This window comes from Gambusia affinis, linkage group LG03, assembly GCF_019740435.1.
Source record: "Gambusia affinis linkage group LG03, SWU_Gaff_1.0, whole genome shotgun sequence".
Lineage (NCBI taxonomy): Eukaryota > Metazoa > Chordata > Actinopteri > Cyprinodontiformes > Poeciliidae > Gambusia > Gambusia affinis.
Window position 1 is genome coordinate 13,545,845 of NC_057870.1, and position 18,941 is coordinate 13,564,785.

General features: G+C 40.0%; 1 protein-coding gene across 1 annotated transcript in view; it reads right to left on the reverse strand.

The window, feature by feature from the left end:
• adgra2 (adhesion G protein-coupled receptor A2) overlaps window positions 1-18,941 on the reverse strand; it is a 48,624-nt gene that overhangs the window by 13,318 nt on the left and 16,365 nt on the right. The window contains exon 2 of the mRNA XM_044111238.1: window positions 12,596-12,667. Coding sequence (XP_043967173.1) covers window positions 12,596-12,667 — 72 coding nt within the window. The remainder of the gene's footprint in view (window positions 1-12,595; window positions 12,668-18,941) is intronic.

Below are 18,941 nucleotides of genomic sequence, written 5' to 3' on the forward strand. Positions count from 1 at the left end.
TTGAGTGTCGCTGGGCTCATTAGCGTGGCGTTGAAAGATGAGGCACTGCTCGCCTTTTTGCTCCCTGATGTCTCTCTCTCTCTCTCTCTCTCTTTCCCTGTCTGTCCCTTTCACAGACATACAAAAGTAAGCGTTTGCTGTGTTAATGCTGACCTCCGTGCATTTCAGTGCAAGATTCCCATTTGGTGATAACGATGCTACAACTACGCCTGTGTGTGTCGAAAACCCGCTCAGATTTAGTGAGGCAATTGATATTTTGCTTTCAACAAGATAAACAATAAAAATGTTCGTAGTCTTTTAATAAAACCTGTTTGCACTACTGCTGCTGCCACACTGAAACTTTAGTTAGCATGAATTAATTTGCTTTCATCTGGTTATAAGGGGGTTATTTTATTTTGTATTAGTGTAATGCCACTTGATTATTAATTTCATGTAGATTTTTGGTCATTGTTCTAACTAATGAGAAAACTTGGGACTCTGTGCAGAGCAAAAAGGAAAAGAGAATTAGTTTATTTTAAATAATAAGTTAGAATGAATATATTAAAATTTCATCCATCAAGTTTCTACACTTTCTCAGTCCTTCAGCTAACATGTCTGTTTTTGAACAGTGTTAAAATGCTTAGGTCCACAGTGCAAATCCAAAATGTTATTTTAAAAAATAGTTTTTGTTTTCAAACTGGTTTAAATTTAGAAGTTCTATCGTTGTAACACATTTATCATTCTACATTTTAGTGCATAAAAGTCAAAAGACAAAGATGAATGTTTTGCTAAAAATAGTGTGGCCTAACAAGAACACACGGCAAAGAGAGCATGTTTTGCTGTAAATTGGGGATTTACTGACGTAGACCGGTGTATCCATCTAAGCTGCTGGTTTTAGCCTGAGGGCTCTTCCTTCATTTGTCAAAAGATTTTTCTGCTTTCTGAGGAAAATTCAAATCTTTGGTTTACAAGATCACAGCACTGGTTTTCCTTTCATCCCCGCCCATCTGAAGGAACTTGGACAGCTTGTACAAGATGGAGTGAGGGAGCGATAGATTGTGCTGCACCACAATGAAACATCAGAATGTGGTGGAGGTTGAAAGGCAATGCTCAAATTATCCCATCATCACTTAAACATGTACGCACAATGTAGACGTAAACCTGTCCGGTTGTGTTATGTTGAGAGAAATCTTTTTTTAAAATCACAAATCATTTCGCAGGGTCATTGTTGTGCATAGAAGCTCAGCATCTAACAGGTTATCGTAGAGCTGTAGAAATCAGAAATGTACAAAGCAACACTATTTTACCAGCTGTCTGTCAGTCATACAGCAAGTTTTTGAAGGTGAACCGTTTAAGAGTTTAAATAATTAACTGAGTAGAATCAGTCAATTTTCTGCTTGACTGGGAGCTGACCTGTGACCAGTCAGAAACCACAGCAACAAAACTTTTTCTCAATCAATAAATGCATCACACCAAGTGCCGTCTGGTTGCAGTATCAACAACATGCTCGCTGTGAGAGTTCAACTTAAAGTTATTTACTTTTAGCATCAGTGAGCTGTTCAAAATGGCTTCCAACACAAAACGTGTTATGTCTGCATGGGTTTCTTCAGGCTGTGAGAAAGTGAGAGAGAGCAAGACTTTCAGTACATAACAGAAAGACTTAACTGCAGTAGTGCTCTGTTTGATTATTTACAAAGTGTTTATGGAAAGGTTGGTAGACTTTTAAAAAATCACAGAATTAAGGTACACTCTCATACAGGGACTGCCATTTTGGCAATGCTAGCTTTACTTGCTAACATAAGATTGAAAAGCCAGGTTAAAATGTCAGATATTGAATAACCAGCTTTGTCTTAAAATGTTAGTGAAACAACTTCATAGTTATTTCACTAACAACATCATAATGAGTCATGATGTTACCTCTGCTGCTAATGTAGCTCATTATTTACTGGCCAGGCTAGATAGAAAATATTTTAAGAGCTCTTAATTATAGGTCTGTAGGAGAAACCTGCTAAAATTTGTATTGGCAAGACAAGGTTTTACAAAAGTAAAGCTCAGGAAAGTTCTGGTTGGTGTATCTCTCCTTAGGATTCGGGCGAAGACATACAAACACATCCCAGATATGTATTTCCTGTCTGAATAAATGGGTGAAAATTTGTTTGCGCATGGATCTACTGGGTAACAATAGCTAACCAACTCTGATTCCCGCTCTTATCACCACGCTGGGGAATGTGGAGGAGATCCCACCAAGCCAGCAGGATGTGAGGCTCATATGTTGGCCCTTAACACCGTCTCAGTCCACCCAGAGCCTCAGGGACTGAGCCTTAGCACTTAACTGTTCACTTCTGATTTATTTCCAGCCTTATTTTTAACCTACAATAACTTTAGTTCCAGGTTTTACCGCAAACCGAGGCGATGACTTGTGTCAACTCCCTCTAGAGTTGGCTTTCGCTCTTCCTGACAACAACTTCAAAGATCAGCGGCCTTGACACTGATGACAACAGTTGTCACAAAGGGAGAGGACAAATGCAGAGAGAAGAGATACTTTAAAGCCTCATTACTGCTGAAAGTGAACATATCTTTGTCTAAGATCCTAGAAATAAATGCAACTTTATTCCTTTTCTTCTTCTCTGCTCCTCAGAAGCAGCATTTTTCAAAACACCGCATTGCTGTTGTTGAATCACGACTGTGAGCGGTTCGTCTTCTTGAGTTTCAGATTATGGACTCCAAAGTGCAGTGCGCTATCCAATTCTCTAAATGTGGCCTGTATCACTTGACTGCGACAGACTCAAGCTGCCTCCCCGCCAAAAAAGGAGCCATTGTCTGACATCTGAGGCTGCAATTAAGGATGTCCTTTTTTTCTCTCTTCATTCCTCATTAACTCCCCCTGATCAATGGAGCTGTTCCTCCGGCTGTTCTGAAGAGTCACCACTCTGTGGGTGTGCAGGGGATGAGCACCTGGGCCCCATGCAGCCCTACGCAGGAGCCGTGTGCTCGCACGGCAGCGGGAGGGTTTTAATGGAGACGTGGAGTGCTCTATTATCAGAAGACCAGCAGGGCCTGGAGAGCGGACATTGTTTGAGCCTTTTGGCCGGGAGGGAGCTGGGAAAAGCACAGGAACTAAGCAGTGCCCGCTCATTATCGCCAGACTCTCCGAGGTCCACATTGTGAGTGGACCAGTTTTCAGACGTCTCACCTGGTTAAATAAAGATTAAATATTAAACAAGGAGTGGAATCAAGAATCTTCTGCTGATGATTATTCAAGAAAAAGAAATACCAATTAGGAGATCAAATCTTTACTTTAAACGTGCCTTTCCCTTGATTTCAGACCAGTTTGTTGCTAATAAGTACCTGGTATTAACTTGCACCTTGGCTGCTGACAGAGATCACTGGAGACCATTCCTATGCCGCGTGTCATTTCCTGTCTGGTTGCCGTCTCTCGCTGAGGCCCTCGCTCGTTTATTTTTACAGTTTCCTTTTTCTGCTTTTTTTACTAGCTAGCTTTCCCTCAGCGGGAGGGGCAGGTGGGTTAGAGGATTCAGAACTGAGCAAAAATTGCCCCTGCGTTTGGCCCTGTGGAGCCCACCGCCCTACTCAACAACACACTTGCTCACAATGGGGTCTCTGTAACGCAGGGCCCAAACGAGCTCCTGCCTTCCCCCAAAACAGGAAACCAGGATTTGCAGAGCTCTTGTTTTTTATACTAATTTCCTGCTACGCTGCTCCTTCCACAGATTATTTTCTTTCTTTTTTTTTCTGGTTCCTCTCAGATTGGATAAACCTGATTGACTTTAGGGTTGGAAGTAACTGCTGTGCCAGGAAACATCAAGAAACAAAAGGTACAATTATTTTTCATAAATCTGGTGTTATGCCAGCTGGCATGTGCTCGAAATATTTCTCTACTTGCATATAAAATTTTTCATTGATCATTATGTGCAGATTGCATGCATGATAGACGTGGACACAAACTCTGCATGGCAATCAGCAGTCTGAACGGGCATGTTTTTAAAAGCATACTTTTATTTGAATTCTCATATTACCTTAGTTGATTATATGTTTCTATAATCTGTAGCACAAAGAGATGAAGAAGGTCCCTGCCAAGAAAAACACTGTAACCATTACTGACTCCAGCTGAGGCTTTTGTTGAGAGGCCAAACTCGGTGGATTTTAAGAGACCTACAACCAATCAAAGTATCCAAACACAGTCAATTCAGTTATGGGTTTGATGGTGCAGGCACAGTACCTTGCAAACGTTTTAAAACTCCTTGAAGCTATTTTATGACAGTAAAACTTCAATGTGCAGTTTATTTGAAATGTATGCGATCAATCAACGTAAGGTAGTGCGTAATAGTGGAGCATAAAAGGTTTTCAATATATTTTATAAAGAGAAATCTAGAAGGTATGGTGTGCATTTGTGTTCATTCTGCACTGAAGGGCCTTTAACACTTATTAGTCCCAGGTTTGCACATCTGTTAATCCACTCTTATGTGCAAAATAGCTCAAACTCAGACAGATTAGATGGATCATGTCAGGGAACAGAAATGTTCAAGTCTTGCTGTGAATCCTCAGTTTGGACTTTGACTGGACCATTCTACTACATAAATGTGTTTCGATCTGAACAGTTTTAGAGTAGATCAGGCCGTTTGCTTAGCTGCTTAATTTTAACCAGTTTCCCTAACAATGCTCAACATGGTGTTGGTTCATTGAAGTCGCGTTTGACATCAGTTTCTCAGTAAATTTATTCCTCCAACAAAAGCTTTAAAGACAGCTTTTCACTCTTTTTTTTTTCATCAAACTGAAGTCAATATTACTAATTGACTTCTCATTGAACAGGAATGTTTTTTTCCAGTAGGTGGACCACAGCCTGCAGAGAGCCTAAAATGGAAGAAATGACCAGAGAGCCAAAGAGCTGACATGTAGAAAAAGAAGAAAAGAAGCAGAAACGGAAGTGAAGGAAGCAAGTCCAGAGACTGCTTGAGTTCCTAAAGAGGAAAAATGCCAACATGTTTGCAGAAAGAGTATGTGACAAAGCAAGGGGGATATGAAGCATACAATTTAGTAATGGACTTATGAGATGACTTGCTCGCTGTTTGAATAAACCCCCAGAGCCTTGACTGAGCTAGGCTTGCAACACAAACACACCCCTTTCCTACAGTTTATCTGAAAGACACATCTGGAGTCTATCAACTCCAGCAGCACCCCCTTTTCTGTTTCCACTCTCGAGTACGCTTAACCCCTTCCTCACCCACTCCACCCCTTAATGTCATACAGTCTTATTAGGTAACTTCAGCCTAACAAGCAGCGACTCACTGTTGTGTGGGTGAAAACAGACTTACGCAAATGTGCATTTTGTTGTTAAGTGGAAACAAGATTCCTGTCTGTAACCTCCACAGCTGTCCTTTGTTTCCTTTGGAGTGGTGGGTTGCTGCAATCTGACCCTCGTCTTACTGAGCCTATTCAAGACTGAGAGGCTTCTCGCCATTTCTGAAAACGATCCACTGTTTTTAACCCACTACACTGCTTCCCACTTTTGATGTATCATGAATATAATTTCCTAAGCCTAGGCAGATATAAAGTTAATCTCTGTTAATATAAGACAAACTGCAGTCATACTTTTTTGTCTTTCTAGCCCTTCCTCTTCATGATGCTCTCTGTTCAACCACTAGCGTACCATGTTGGCTCCACTTCCCTTGTATCAGATGGTAAAGTTGTTTAGGTTGGACCTCTTCCTAACCCCAGCTGCACAGAATGGCAGAGGTAATTTTGCAGTTCGCTCAACAGAGACCCAGTCACTGTTGAGCGACTGGGTGACCAAAAGCAACCTTCTTGTAAAAGCAGGCAATATTGTTTCCAAAGGTTATGAGCTGGGTTAGACTAAGCATGAGGTAGTAAAGAATGTCAAGGTTTTAAAACGGTTTATGGTTCAAAACCACAAAAATTTTCCATCCAACGGTTGCTCCAGTCAAAGGTCCATTCTATGAGTCATCAGAGAAAGTGTTGGAGAGTGACCCGAGTTTTCTCCAGCTGCATGGGCACAGCACTGACCCTCCCACATCTGTTGCTGCACCCTGCCAGTCAGCTGGCTGAAGGAAATCACTTCCCCTTTTCCTGGTGTGGAATCTTAAGGATCATCATCCATCACATTTATCAAGCTGGCATGTGAGTGAAAGCAAATGTGTGGCAATAACTCTCACACTTCTGACTCTCCGTCTTATGCTGAAGAAGGAGGCTGCCTGTTATTGTAGTGTTATGGTAACAACACAGAAGCTGATGGGTTAATTAATCACCACATTGATTAAAGAAGTAATTCGTAGCATCATCCAGAAAATTGTAAATTAAATGACATACAGGTTGCAATAGCTATTTTGGCTTGAGGCAGTCTGAGATTGAGGCACATTACATGATTAAATAATGATTAATGATAACCTGGAGGGCAGAGAGTCGCTTGTTAAGATCAAATCTAGGAGGTGGGTTGAGAGAAGCAGACACTTCTGACACTGTGTTGGTCACTAATCTTCATTTACAAGGTCTTGTTTGTCATATTAAAAGTACATTTTGATAATAACTTTTAAACAGGTATTAAACTAAATCATCACTTGATCTCATGTAAACACTTACGTCGAATTGATGAAGATTCACTACATCAGCATGCTGAATGCTTGAAATCAAAAGCCAAACTGATAGTGTAACAATATATTCAATTAAATAGGCTAATATTTATCTGACCACTTGGAGGCCTTCATAAGCATTAAATGACATTACTTAATGCTCTATTGATTCTTAAATATTGAAAAAAATATTCATTTAAAATACAGTGTTAATTTCAATAAATATGTACAATTTAAATTGGGAGACATCAAAAGCGACACAGACTCTAAAAACCTGACACAGCTCCACATCATTTCTTCAGTTAGTGTTTTGACTGCAGTAGCAGTAATAGTTGCTTTTGTTTCAAATTAAAATAACTAGATACTGCTATTTTGTTTAAAACTATTGTGTACATAACATAATATCAGGAAACTGTTTTCTAAGCATATCACCTTATTCTCATTCCCTGACAGTCACTTCACAAACCTTCCTATAACTTGTTGCTGTACATGCGTAACTCAAAACTAACCCTAAATTTCCTGCTGTTGAAGAGAGCAAATGTGAAATCCGCCTAATATTTTGTGTGCATTCTTCTCTAAAATGCAGCAGGCACAGCAAAATATTTTTACTGTGTGTTGGTCACTTCAGACTCTTTTGGTGACATATCCCATCATGCAGCCAACACCTCAAACCTTCAAATACTCCCAACCACAAGCCTGATTCCTGCCTCTCAGACCTGTCCACTTCAAACACCCTGCTGATGCCTCATCCATCATCAGTGCTGGCCTCTGCACCCCTCCTCTCTGCACCCTCTCTCCATGTTGGGTGAACAGACCTGGTAATGAGGGCCCCTTGTGCCCTGTCTGCCTGTCCTGTGTCCCATGGTGCAGTGGGGCCTAGTTGGACAGTAGCCAAACTGCCTAGGCCCTCTTTGCTCATTATTCTCATTACCTTACCTCAAATCAGCACAGGACAGGCTGCTGGGATCTGTCCACAACTCATAAAGTTCTTGGCTCGTTAGCGCAGCTGCCAGTGAGAGCTTCTGTCATTAAGGGTTTGCACTGAGGTGGAGAAACTCAAATAAGTGCAGAAGAAGAGGATTCATGGTGGATCTTATAGGGAATTTTGAAGTGAGGTTCTGTTAAGGTTGCAAGCAGGTAATACCTTACCTGCAGATAAATTGTCTTGTATGAGTAATGTTAACTTTGAACACAAGTACCATGGCTTTACAATACCGACACAAATATTTAATATGCATGCATAACACATGAAGCACATATCACCACAGTTGGCTACTGAAAATAGATGAAGTTCATGGGTCCTGACCCATCCCAGAGTTACATTTTGATTTCTCTCTAGGTCAAACTAATGAACTTAAAACCACTTAACCGGACCTCACTTAAAAAATCCAGAACTATCTTGTAAACTTAAATTATTGTGCATGCAAAGAGCATGGACTGCCCCAGGATCCAGATATGATTAATGGTTGTGTTCAGCCTTATAGTGGTGGAACGACACAAGGTATTCCAAGATTCAAATGTAGCTGTTGGATGGAAAGTCAGCTTAAAAGAGTTACAAAAACACAGCAGTCCGGTAAAAGGGCAAAAACAAACAAGCCTAAATTGCTCCTCGGTACTTGGGTGGTTTGGCAGATTTTGAAGGCAACAGTGGCTTTGAGGCGTTTTGTCCCAATGAAAGAGCTAACTGTGTGGACTGCTGCGCTGTCTGGCCCCAGCCTGAAGGAGGGTGGCCTGCCCACAAGCTGGATTCTCCCAACACCAGCAGATCAGACTGCTTTCAGCACTGAATAGGATGGTGAGAGCGGAGTGTAGGCGTGAATGTGTGTGTGTGTGTCTACCAGAAGAATTACCAGACACTTTTAAAAATAACAGCCTATATGTTAAGCTTTCCATATTAGGAAGCAAAGAAGTCGATGTTGGAGTCACACCAGAAATAGGCCAAAAGGTTGTGTGTGTGCGGGCGTGTGTGTGTGTGTGTAGTTAAGGGAGCAGGCTTTGTTTATCCTTGTCACTTTGGGGCAGAAATGCAGTGTAATTCCCTGATGTGTGTTTACTCAGCCCCAGTGGGCTGGCCTTTGATTACAGCAGTGACCACATAATATGAGTAAGTGTTCACAACTACTGCAAATGACAAGCACATGTAGACGCCAAACTGGAAACAATGAGAGGACCTGAGGAGTCACTGTGGGGCGAGGAGACAAAACAAAAACTGTAATCTGGCAGTATGACGAAAACTAACAGTGAAACCTTCGCTGTGAGCTCACATCCCGATCGATCCCATCAAACCCTTCCAAGGCTACAACTGTAAATTTCAATGGGCCGTTTTTATTTTTTCTTTTTATTTTATTTATTTATTTTTTCACAACAGACGGTGATTTTCCTATGAGCTCAGATGTAATTACAAGCTATGTTGAGTACTCAATTAAAGGTTGGAGACGTCAGAGTGAGCGGGAAGACCTCCACTGCTTTGCCTCAGAGATGAGGCCGAGGCTGCGGCGGAGGAGTGAAATGCGGTCCGCATGATTTATGTTATCTCTTCACAGCAAAAGCTTGCATCTCCCACTGTGGACCATAAGCGACTGTTTGTGCCTGTGTTAGTTGAACTCCATGTTGCAGTGAATACAAACACACATATCTGACCTCTCCCCCTGTAGGTCACTTTCAAATCGTATTAATTTAAAGTGACCTACAGGAAGAGGGTCACCATCAAATCTCCTTGTTGGACATTGAGATTTGACGACATTTCTCCCGCAAATGTCGTCAGAAGTTCTGATGTGTGGAAAAAAGTATTACTTGAATTTTTATTAGCACTTTAATGCCTGAATTTATGTAAAAATTATGTATAATACTTTTAATTCAATCTGAATTTTGATATTTGGTATTTTTATCATTTTTATCAATTTTATCATTTTAGAAATATGTAGCCAAACTGAGCTCCATAGTTTCTCATAATGAAATGGAAATCTGAATTCATGCTTTTGCTTCATCTCGTCTGGATTACTGTAATGCGTTCTACGGAAGTCTAACCAGATCTTCCCTACAAGATTTGCAGTCTGTACAAAATGCTGCTGCTGTCAGGCTTCTGACTAAATCTTCTACATTTTCTCATGCAACTCCACTGCTAATGTAGCAAATGCTTTGTGCTTCCAGTGCATGCTGAGGTGCATTTCAACATCCTGGTTTTGACTTGGAGAGCTCTTCATGGGAAGTAACTAGTTTATATCAACGGACTTCTGCATCCCGACACCCCCACCAGGTCCTCGGGGTTCTGTGATCAGGGCCAGCTTACAAAACTAAAGGAGATCATAGAACGCTCTACCTCCGTCACTGAGATCAGCGGACCTTTAAACATAAAACAAACTTTTTAAAATCTGCTTTTATTTAATGTACCTTGTATTTTTACTCTTTGTTTGAAGCATTTTCAGATTTTTTTTTTGTCTTGAAAGATGCCATATTAACAAAGTTTTCATTACTTCCACTGCTATTAAGTTTCTGTGTTGCTTGTCCTTCATATCACTTGCTTCTGTACCCAACGAAAGGACTCACAAAGACAACCAATGAAGTGACCCTGTCTCTGAGCACAGCTGTTGTGTCAAGCAGAATGAAGCTGCTATGGGAGCCGCTCCCTTGGAGTGATCCAGTCAGCTAACACCTCTATTTCCAGGCACTCTTTTTCTGTCCTGTCAACTGGTGTTCTGGTTTGGGAAGCTGGCACATCAAAGGTTGTTTTGAAACTTTGAATTTGTCCTCCCCTTTTCATTTTTCCTCAAAATGAAAGTTTGACGTTTCAGAATTGTAAATTCCCTTTACTTCCATTTCTGAGACTCTGTAAGTTAGATAAACTTTCTGTAAAAGTTATTGTTTAAACAGCTTAGATAATATTTTGAGTATATTATCTCAAGTGTTTATTTTACAACCCAATTGCATGTCACTAGTTTTATCCCAGCATCAGGTATACAGCTCTGCTTGTGAGCAGGCTCAGGTTTCCTAACCTATTGACCCTTCAACACCATAAGGAGCTCTGTTAACAAAAACAAGCAACTTGGGTTCATTTCACATGACCTCCTTCCACCTACCATCCTCTTTTGTTTTTAGTTTGATATCCATGATCATGGAAATTGCATTATCACATTTTTGTCTTGTGATGTCGTTCTTCCCACAGATCGATTGAGCCCATGGTGCAGCACTGTTGAGGCAAAGAACCAACGACTCTGGTTTTCTCAGCGTTCTCTGCATATTTTACTCGCTGTTTGTTCTTGACTAGCACGTCTGATGTGAGCTCCAGTAGGTAGCTCCACTAACAAGTCAACAACTGCGGGCAAATTGCTGTATTTTTCTTTCTTTAACGTTTTTTTAGAAGCTTGTTAGCTTCATGGGTGGCAGCACCGACTGGCATGTGGTAGTAATATTCCGTCAACTTAACCACAAACCTCCCCGGCAAAATAAGCGTTTCTGCCAATCTGCAGGAACCAAACTGGAGCTGCACATGTTTATTGTTCCCATTAAGATTTACTGGGAAATAGACAAGACAAGACAGAGTACATAGAAGCACCAGTTTGCTATAAGCACCAACATACTGACCTTTAAAAACTTGATTACTATGAATTTCCTGTATATTTATTCCTATATATTATATATATACCAAAAGTTGTGTCCAAACATTTGGTACATATATATATATGTATACATGCACCACAACAATATCTGGATAAATGCCTAGCTGCAGAAAAACTGCAAACAGTTTGTGGCCAATAGCAATTTCCTAGTATAAGACTATGTCAGTATTAATGAATTTGTTCTGTGTTAATGTCCAACTGTGTGTAAGATTAAACCTTCTGATTTGAATTGTCATCTTCAGATGAAAGAAAACTTCTAAGGATGTTGAGCAACAACTGGAGGATTAGACATATCATTAAAAAATATCCATGGAAACCATTGTAAAACAAGTATCTGTGTCCTCAGAGGGGTCATTAGACTTAAAGGACCAAGAAAAAAAGAAGCATCAAATCTAAAATCAATTCCTTCCAGCTGCACAAGCAAAGGATTTTTAGAAGATAATTAGAAGACAAGATGAAGATTGAGCTATTTTCCACAAACATGAAGCAAGTTTGGGGGTACAGTGGCACTATATTATTAATATAATATTAATTATAATATTGAATAGCTGTCCACATTGCAATACTGAAATATTGCTGTTGCCATGCAAAAATACTCTGATATCCAAAAATATATTTACCCACTTTAGTGACCAAAATCAAAAGCTCAATAAGAGTTGGGATGGATTGTGAAGATGTAGCAGAAAGAGGTTAAACAGGACAGTGTTGTTTAATGTTTGTCTACCATCCCCAAAAGCCCAAAAAATGATTCAGGACAATCTTTTCTTTTAAACACTTTAACACGTTAAAATCCTTCAGACGTCTTTCCATCTTATCTGTTGTGTGTTTATGGTTGCTGCATTGTCAAAGAAAGCTCCATGACTGTCACCAGAAGCCCCGAGGATTGTGTCAGATTCGTCCCCAAAGTAATCGTGTCCATCCCTGGTCTCACACTCCATTAAGATTAAGAGAGATTATGAGTCTGTGGAGGAGGGCCAGACTGTTTGAAAGCTGCAGGTAGAACTGCCAACACAATCCTCTTGCCAGAGATCTCTCTTATCTTGTCTTCTTGAGTGGAGTTTATCAAATAATGAAGGGCTGAAGTGTAATTATGTGAGGTTTTCAACATAACTCTGCGATAGCCAGTCTGAGTGGATCATCCTCCCTGCTGGAATCAAGCCCGTCTTAGGGGAAATGCACACAAAGCTGCTCAGATTTTCTCTGATGCCAATTCATCCAGAGCCCAGTCCAGAGCCAAGCACAAAAGAGGCATCACATAAATCTATAAGATAGGTTACCACTGATGCAGAAGTAATGCCCACTAAAATCTGGGGGGGCTTTTCTAAAATGCCAAGTGTAGAACGAAGGCTGTCAGTCGTTCAGGGTTTTATCAAAAAATGTAAGCTTAATACTCACAGCTTTTCCAAGGAGTTAAGTCCAATGAAGGATCCATTTTTCAGAACTCGGATTTTGTTGTGGCTCAGTATTCTGCGAATTGGGAAAAAAAAAAAAAACGTTACAGATCATCTATTTTGGCCCATTAGGAATGCAAAACTACCAGTCTATAACATCTATTTCACAGCTCATAGAGATTTAATTACACGTAAAATGAAGAACAAAATCAAACAATGAAAGCAAGAAAAAAAAATGAAATTCACTTGCTGCAGTCACATGAGAGATTAGCCTGACCAAAGACATTAGCTAAAGATGGTTCCTATTAAAGTTAAGACAGCAAAGGACTGGAGAGACGTTGTGATCTTGACACACACAGAACTGTTGGTAGAATTGTCGCATTGCTTTCTGCATGGAGTCTGCATGTTCTCATCATGCTCTCTCAGGGTACTTCTGATTCCTCTTCCAGTCCAAAAACACGAATGTTGGATGAATTGGTCTCTCCAAACTGTACTACAAAACGTACGAGTCCCTGAAGCCCAAAACTCATTTTAACTCCATTCTAGTGCCAGCTGGGAAAACATCAGGATTTATCAGCAGCTTCCCTCATAATAACTATTAGCACATAATGTGATAACAAAGCATGTTTCTAAAATCAAACTTGAAATGGACACTTTGACAAACAGACTGTAGTTACTGCTTGCATGAGTGCATGTGGACATTATTATGACACACAAGATGGCAAAAGTCTAATAAACTGTTAAAATAAACTATTACTGGAGTTTTCAAAGTTTTAAACACACAGTGGACATATGGCATTTTGAGGTCAGGGTTTTATTTTTCCAATTTATAGGCTGGAAGTTTTCCATTCAAGACTGCAGTGCAAACGGAGATTTATTTATTTTTTATTTAGTTTCTTTTGTGTGATAAAATACAACAAACTAAAAAAAGTACAGTCGCATTACTCTTTTCAAAAAGTTCTTCAAAGTATTTGTGGTGGCGCATGTGTAGGATTTAGTGAGGTGGAACTTGCTCTGAAACCACACCATAAATAAGTATTTATAAAATAAATATTACAGCTTACTATGAAACCAGAAAAGTCAGTGCTGGTTTTTTCAATATTACAACTTAACCAACATCTGCAACCTCGCCAGTTTAATTTTAAGGAAGCAGACTTCTGCACGCTTGCCTCAACTCTGTCTGGATCCACAGACCTGCCACGGCCTCGCCCTGGCAACCGGGAGCGATCATTAACACACCCTTCAGTTTCACATCGTCTCTGCTCCTACCACATGGTGCTTAATGGGCTGTTTGTGACATTAAGTGCGTTCTTAATCGAGAGAGGGAAACTGTGTGTGTGTGTCCCTTTAAAAGTGGGAGCTGACTGTGAACAGTCTGTGAGATTTACAGATTCAGCAGCAGCCGTCAGCCCCCACTGCTCCCCCCCCCTCCCCCCCTGTTTCCTGCCACATCAATAAAAACGCTGCCTCTAGCTCCGCGCCTTCCAGCTCAAGTTAATGACCACATTTAATCGTCCAGTCTTGGTAATATGCGGATAAACTGGACTGACTCACCTCTTTACTTTAGTCTTTCACAACCACCCACGACATCAGAACAGTTTGAAAACAAAAGCTGGCGCATGAAGCACATACATTTCTGATCCAGTTACCGTGGAAATGTTGATCGATATTGTCAGGAAGTAACATTTTCCTTAATTACGTTGTTTAAAATCTAAAGTCTGACACCTCCCCACTGATAATCACTGTAAACTTGTTTTACTAAGCTTTTAAGACAAAAATGATTGGAATCTATTTTATACAGTTGCTTAATATGTTCCTTATTAGAGTTATGTTTCTAATAAATGTAAAATAAATAACTAAAAAAAGAGGTGATGTTTATAAACCCACATAGAGCCACTGGTTAGAGAAGAACAGCCTTTTCACAGTATACCCTGAATTTGAACCCAGGACTCCTGAGCCTTAAGGTCTTTCACTCAACTTTGGGCACAGAATCTATTCTATAAATGGATGCAGACTGAAGCTGAAAACTGACTAAGACCCGGAAGTGGCTGAATAATTCAATACAGAAAGGAGAAAGTCACATCTGGGAAAGACACAAAGCATCTAACTCAAAGCAGACAGTTCAGACATAGATAGTTCCTTTTTGGCTGAGCTTATTATGCTGAACAATGATTATTTAACGGGGGTAGGACACTTGTTGGCTTTGGTTGTGCTAGGATGCCCACATGTGTGTCTGTTCACAGGGACAACATATTTCTTTTCACACTGCAACCATTGACAGAGGTGCATATTGATGTGACTTGTAAGGTGTAAGTCACAATTTGTCATTATAATTCTCAAATTAACACCTTAGACCAATCTAAAATATACATTTCTCCAACAGACCATGAAAATCAGATGCCTGCAAGAGCCGAGAGGAGCTGTAAAACCTAGATCTTACTGCATGGACCCCAAAGCCTGAAGTTCGAAGTGTAGCTATAGCAAAACACATTGTTCTTTCATAAACAATGCAGGGAGCACAACTCTGAGAAAGAGGGCCAGGCACAACTCTGTAAACAGACAGAAATAGTCAAGCATTCCCATCAGGCTAAACAGGAAACCCAGCCAATTAGCTGTTTATTCGGAAACCGGTTTCAGAGGTCAGGGGTTGTGGAGAGAGCACTTCCTGGACAGCCATCAGACAGATGGAACAGTGTCCGGAAGCAGGTGACAGCCGAGGCAAAGCGGAGTGCATCTTTTCATCCCCGCAGCGCATAAAGAAAGTGAAGCAGCGACTCCATCCCGCAACTCCAGCACTGGATGGATCACTCCTGAGGTTTTGGTTTACATGGGTTGCTTGTTTCTGCACGCCATGAGACACTGATCAGAGGCCTGATTGGCCCAGTCTGCCTTCAAGACCTATCAGATGCACAACAGCACACGCTGCTAATTTAGTTCAGTCTACACCGTAGATGCTATCTTCAAACCGTTTTTACCATCTCTTATTCACTTAACCCCTTCAGAGCACAAAGGGGTTTTAAGAAACCAGATGAGCTAATTCAATTGATCCAATCATGAAAAAAAAAAAAAAAAAGGGAGGCCGCATGTCACGCTTCAGGATCTTCTTCAGCCATTTTATTTAATTTATTTATGCAGAGATTAAAAAGCTTAAAAGGTCATATGAAGAGGGAAAGGTCAAAAGGAAGAACAGCTGCAACATTGTCTTCTACTTTTCTCTCAATCTGCTCCGTGGTTAAGCTTGTTGCAAGAAGAAAACTAACTTGATCAATAAATCAATCTGCACAAAAAAAAAGAAACAAAGAGGGGATTTTTTTTTAGGTTTCTTGAAATAATAAAATATAAATTTCTCATATAAAAGACATATTTCACAAAGTACTATCCAGTGACTTTCTTAGGTGAAATAAGTTTAAACTGTTATGATGAACCTTAAATATGAAAGTGTGCCCTTAAGGCTTGGCATGACATTGTACCGTATGTTTGACTCTTATTTTGAAGTAAAACGGAAAAACGTCTTCTTCTTCATTTATCCTGTTGTGTCAGACTCAAATGGTTAAGACTTCAGTTAAATTAGCACAGAAGAAGAATCCCAAAAAACCCCCAAACAAAACAAATAATGACAGACAACCAATCACAATGAGAATACTGGGCCTGGCTAATCGTTAGCTGCTAATGATGCTAAAGTTAGCTGTCGCGTCAGAGGCTGATCATGAAAACTAAAAGCTTGTTTCACTGTTAATTATTGATCACTTCTTGTTCAGAATCAAATATAAGCTGAAGGAACAAAAGAGAATTTTCTGAACTTTTTCACCACTTTAGACTGTGATCATCAATTGTTTATATCAAAAATATCACTCTGTAGTGATGGCACAGTTGTTTATGTACAGGCAAGTATGGTTGCAATAATACGTCAGTCACAATTGTTAATCAACAAATTGATTTCAAATGCTGAAAAAAAATGAGGGGTGTTTTCAAATGAACATAAAATCCCTACAGTTTTCTTTCGTATTTGGAAAGAAATAAATCCACGTGAAAGGTGTTAGGCACATTTAAGGTAATTGAAGAAAGTGTCATTGGATGTTTGTTCTTGTAAAGTTATAGTGCAAGTATCCGCTGCTTTTATTTTATATATTATTTCAAGCTTGCTATATGTTTTCTCTTGTCATCTGTCTATTTGTTTCTCTTGTTTATTTTATCTTTTTTACAAAAGGTAAAATAGAAAGTCTGACACTTCAATAAAGAGCTGTGCATTTGGTGGATGTGGAAAAAACTTGGTGTTCAGTGACAACCTGGTGAAGAAAAGCTTAGAGGGAAACAATATTCTTCTGTCTTCTGTGCTGACTGCAGCACAGATGCCGTAAATCCAAACACAACAGGATGTCCTGTGAGTTGGTCCTTAACACTGAGAGTTTGGTGTCTGTAAGCTTTCACTCTTCCTCCTGCTTCTCTGCCAGACACACTTCAAACTTTTTTTTTTTGAAAGCATTTACAGGAAATACTCCAGCGTGGTTTGGCATTTATTGTGGGATATTGATGAGAAACACTTGAGTAAAAACACTGATTTCAAATGGTCTTTGTTGCCCAGTAAATATTTTTAGCTGGACTCTGACGGAAACCATCTACCCCGACGGTTCCACAGCAATCAAACAGGAGTGAGGGTCACAGAAAAGATGTATGTACTAAAGATTCATTAATGGAGTCCACTCTTTCTTCGTTCTCCTTCTAAAATGTGCTGAAACTCCTTCGCATTCCATCATGATCAATGCAAGTGTTAAAGCCACTACTATGTGCACTAGCTTCTCTCCAATATGATATCACTGTTTTTACCCTTATTGGCTAGTTAGTGAGTAGTGTTCTTAAAAATAAATGACATGGAAATAGCCAAACCCAAACCAAAGACAGCCAAAGTCTGAGACAAACAAAACTACTGGCTTCCTTGCAATCAAGGGAGTGAAGAATACAACTATAACACCAAATCTGAATACCAGGAGGATTTATACTCAGAACTGAGGTTATTAGTGCGCTGAAGATTTTGTATAAATACTCAAGAGGAGTCAAGGGTCAAGTGTTCAGAAAGTTTCACACATTTACAAAGATCTGGAGGTTTATTTTCACTACTGTGCACTACCACAGGTTGTTTTTTTGTTTGTTTAAATAGACAGAGTAAACCTTTATGGGCGTCGTCTTGTAATCAGGACGAAGCCTCCTGGTCACCTAATGAAGAGCCAGTCCTCTGACAGAACTACCATGAGGATGACTGAACAGTGAATAAAACAGATCTACCTTTACGGCCTTTCTATACTTACTTTTGTCCCTTGGATTGTGAACAGCTCCAAGTACTTTTGGGCACTTGAAGATTAGTCAAGGTTGTGCTTTTGTTTTTGACTGGCTGTACAGCCGGAGTGAAGAACTACATTTCATGGAAGTTACTATCCCTTCTCCAACTCATCTGAGTTACCTCATCAGCATAATTCAGATCAGCAGAGGCCTCGTAAAGATCAATTCATTCGATTCAGGTGTGTTAGAACGAGAAAACATCTAAAAGTTGTGGGATGATAGCAGTCGAGAACTGGAGTTGGCATCCCCTTTGGTCTCTGGCATTGTGTCTCTTTGTAGATATGGTAGCTGTGAGTGTTTTTGACATCATTGGCTGAGGGAAGCTTGCAAAGAGGCAAACATTGTTTTTATACAGTATCAACACATAGATAATTCTAAATGTTTATATGCTTTTTACGCTTCCATTTCATTTGCGTAGAAAATAAAATTATGAAGGACTGCACCAACAAGCAACCTCTTGGCCACTTAAACACTGATCTAACCCTGTGAGAATAAAAGACTCAAGCAGCACAGGTTTGGTGTGACAGTGGGGAAAAGAGAGCCCGTTGGGCTGGTGTGTAAACATCAATTTAACTCTGAAATGGTCCCTTACCCTCAGGGACCTCACGCAAAGGGAAAGACAAGAGATCTTTAAAAGAGTTGGTAACATGGCAAAAATCCAGTCCTGGTTTGGAGACCAATGGGAGCCACATAATGAGAGTGATTTCAAGTAAGGGTCTCAAAGAGTCATTACTGAGTTAAGCTGGGCTTAATTGGCATGCTGATTTGATAATACACATGCTGGCTTGTGCCATGGCAGTGCTTAAGTTAATGTAAAATATAATAGAGAAAAATTGAGCCCTGAGGGGACAAATTCTGCTGAAAGCAATTTGATTTGGTCCTTGAACACCAACAACTCTGCATTGTTTGTATTACAACAAAAAAAAAAATGTACAGTCAGTTTTTGTCCAATTTTCCTCTTTGGGATTTTCCATTTTAGCAGCGAGGCAGGACTAAGTGGATACGTCACTATTTAA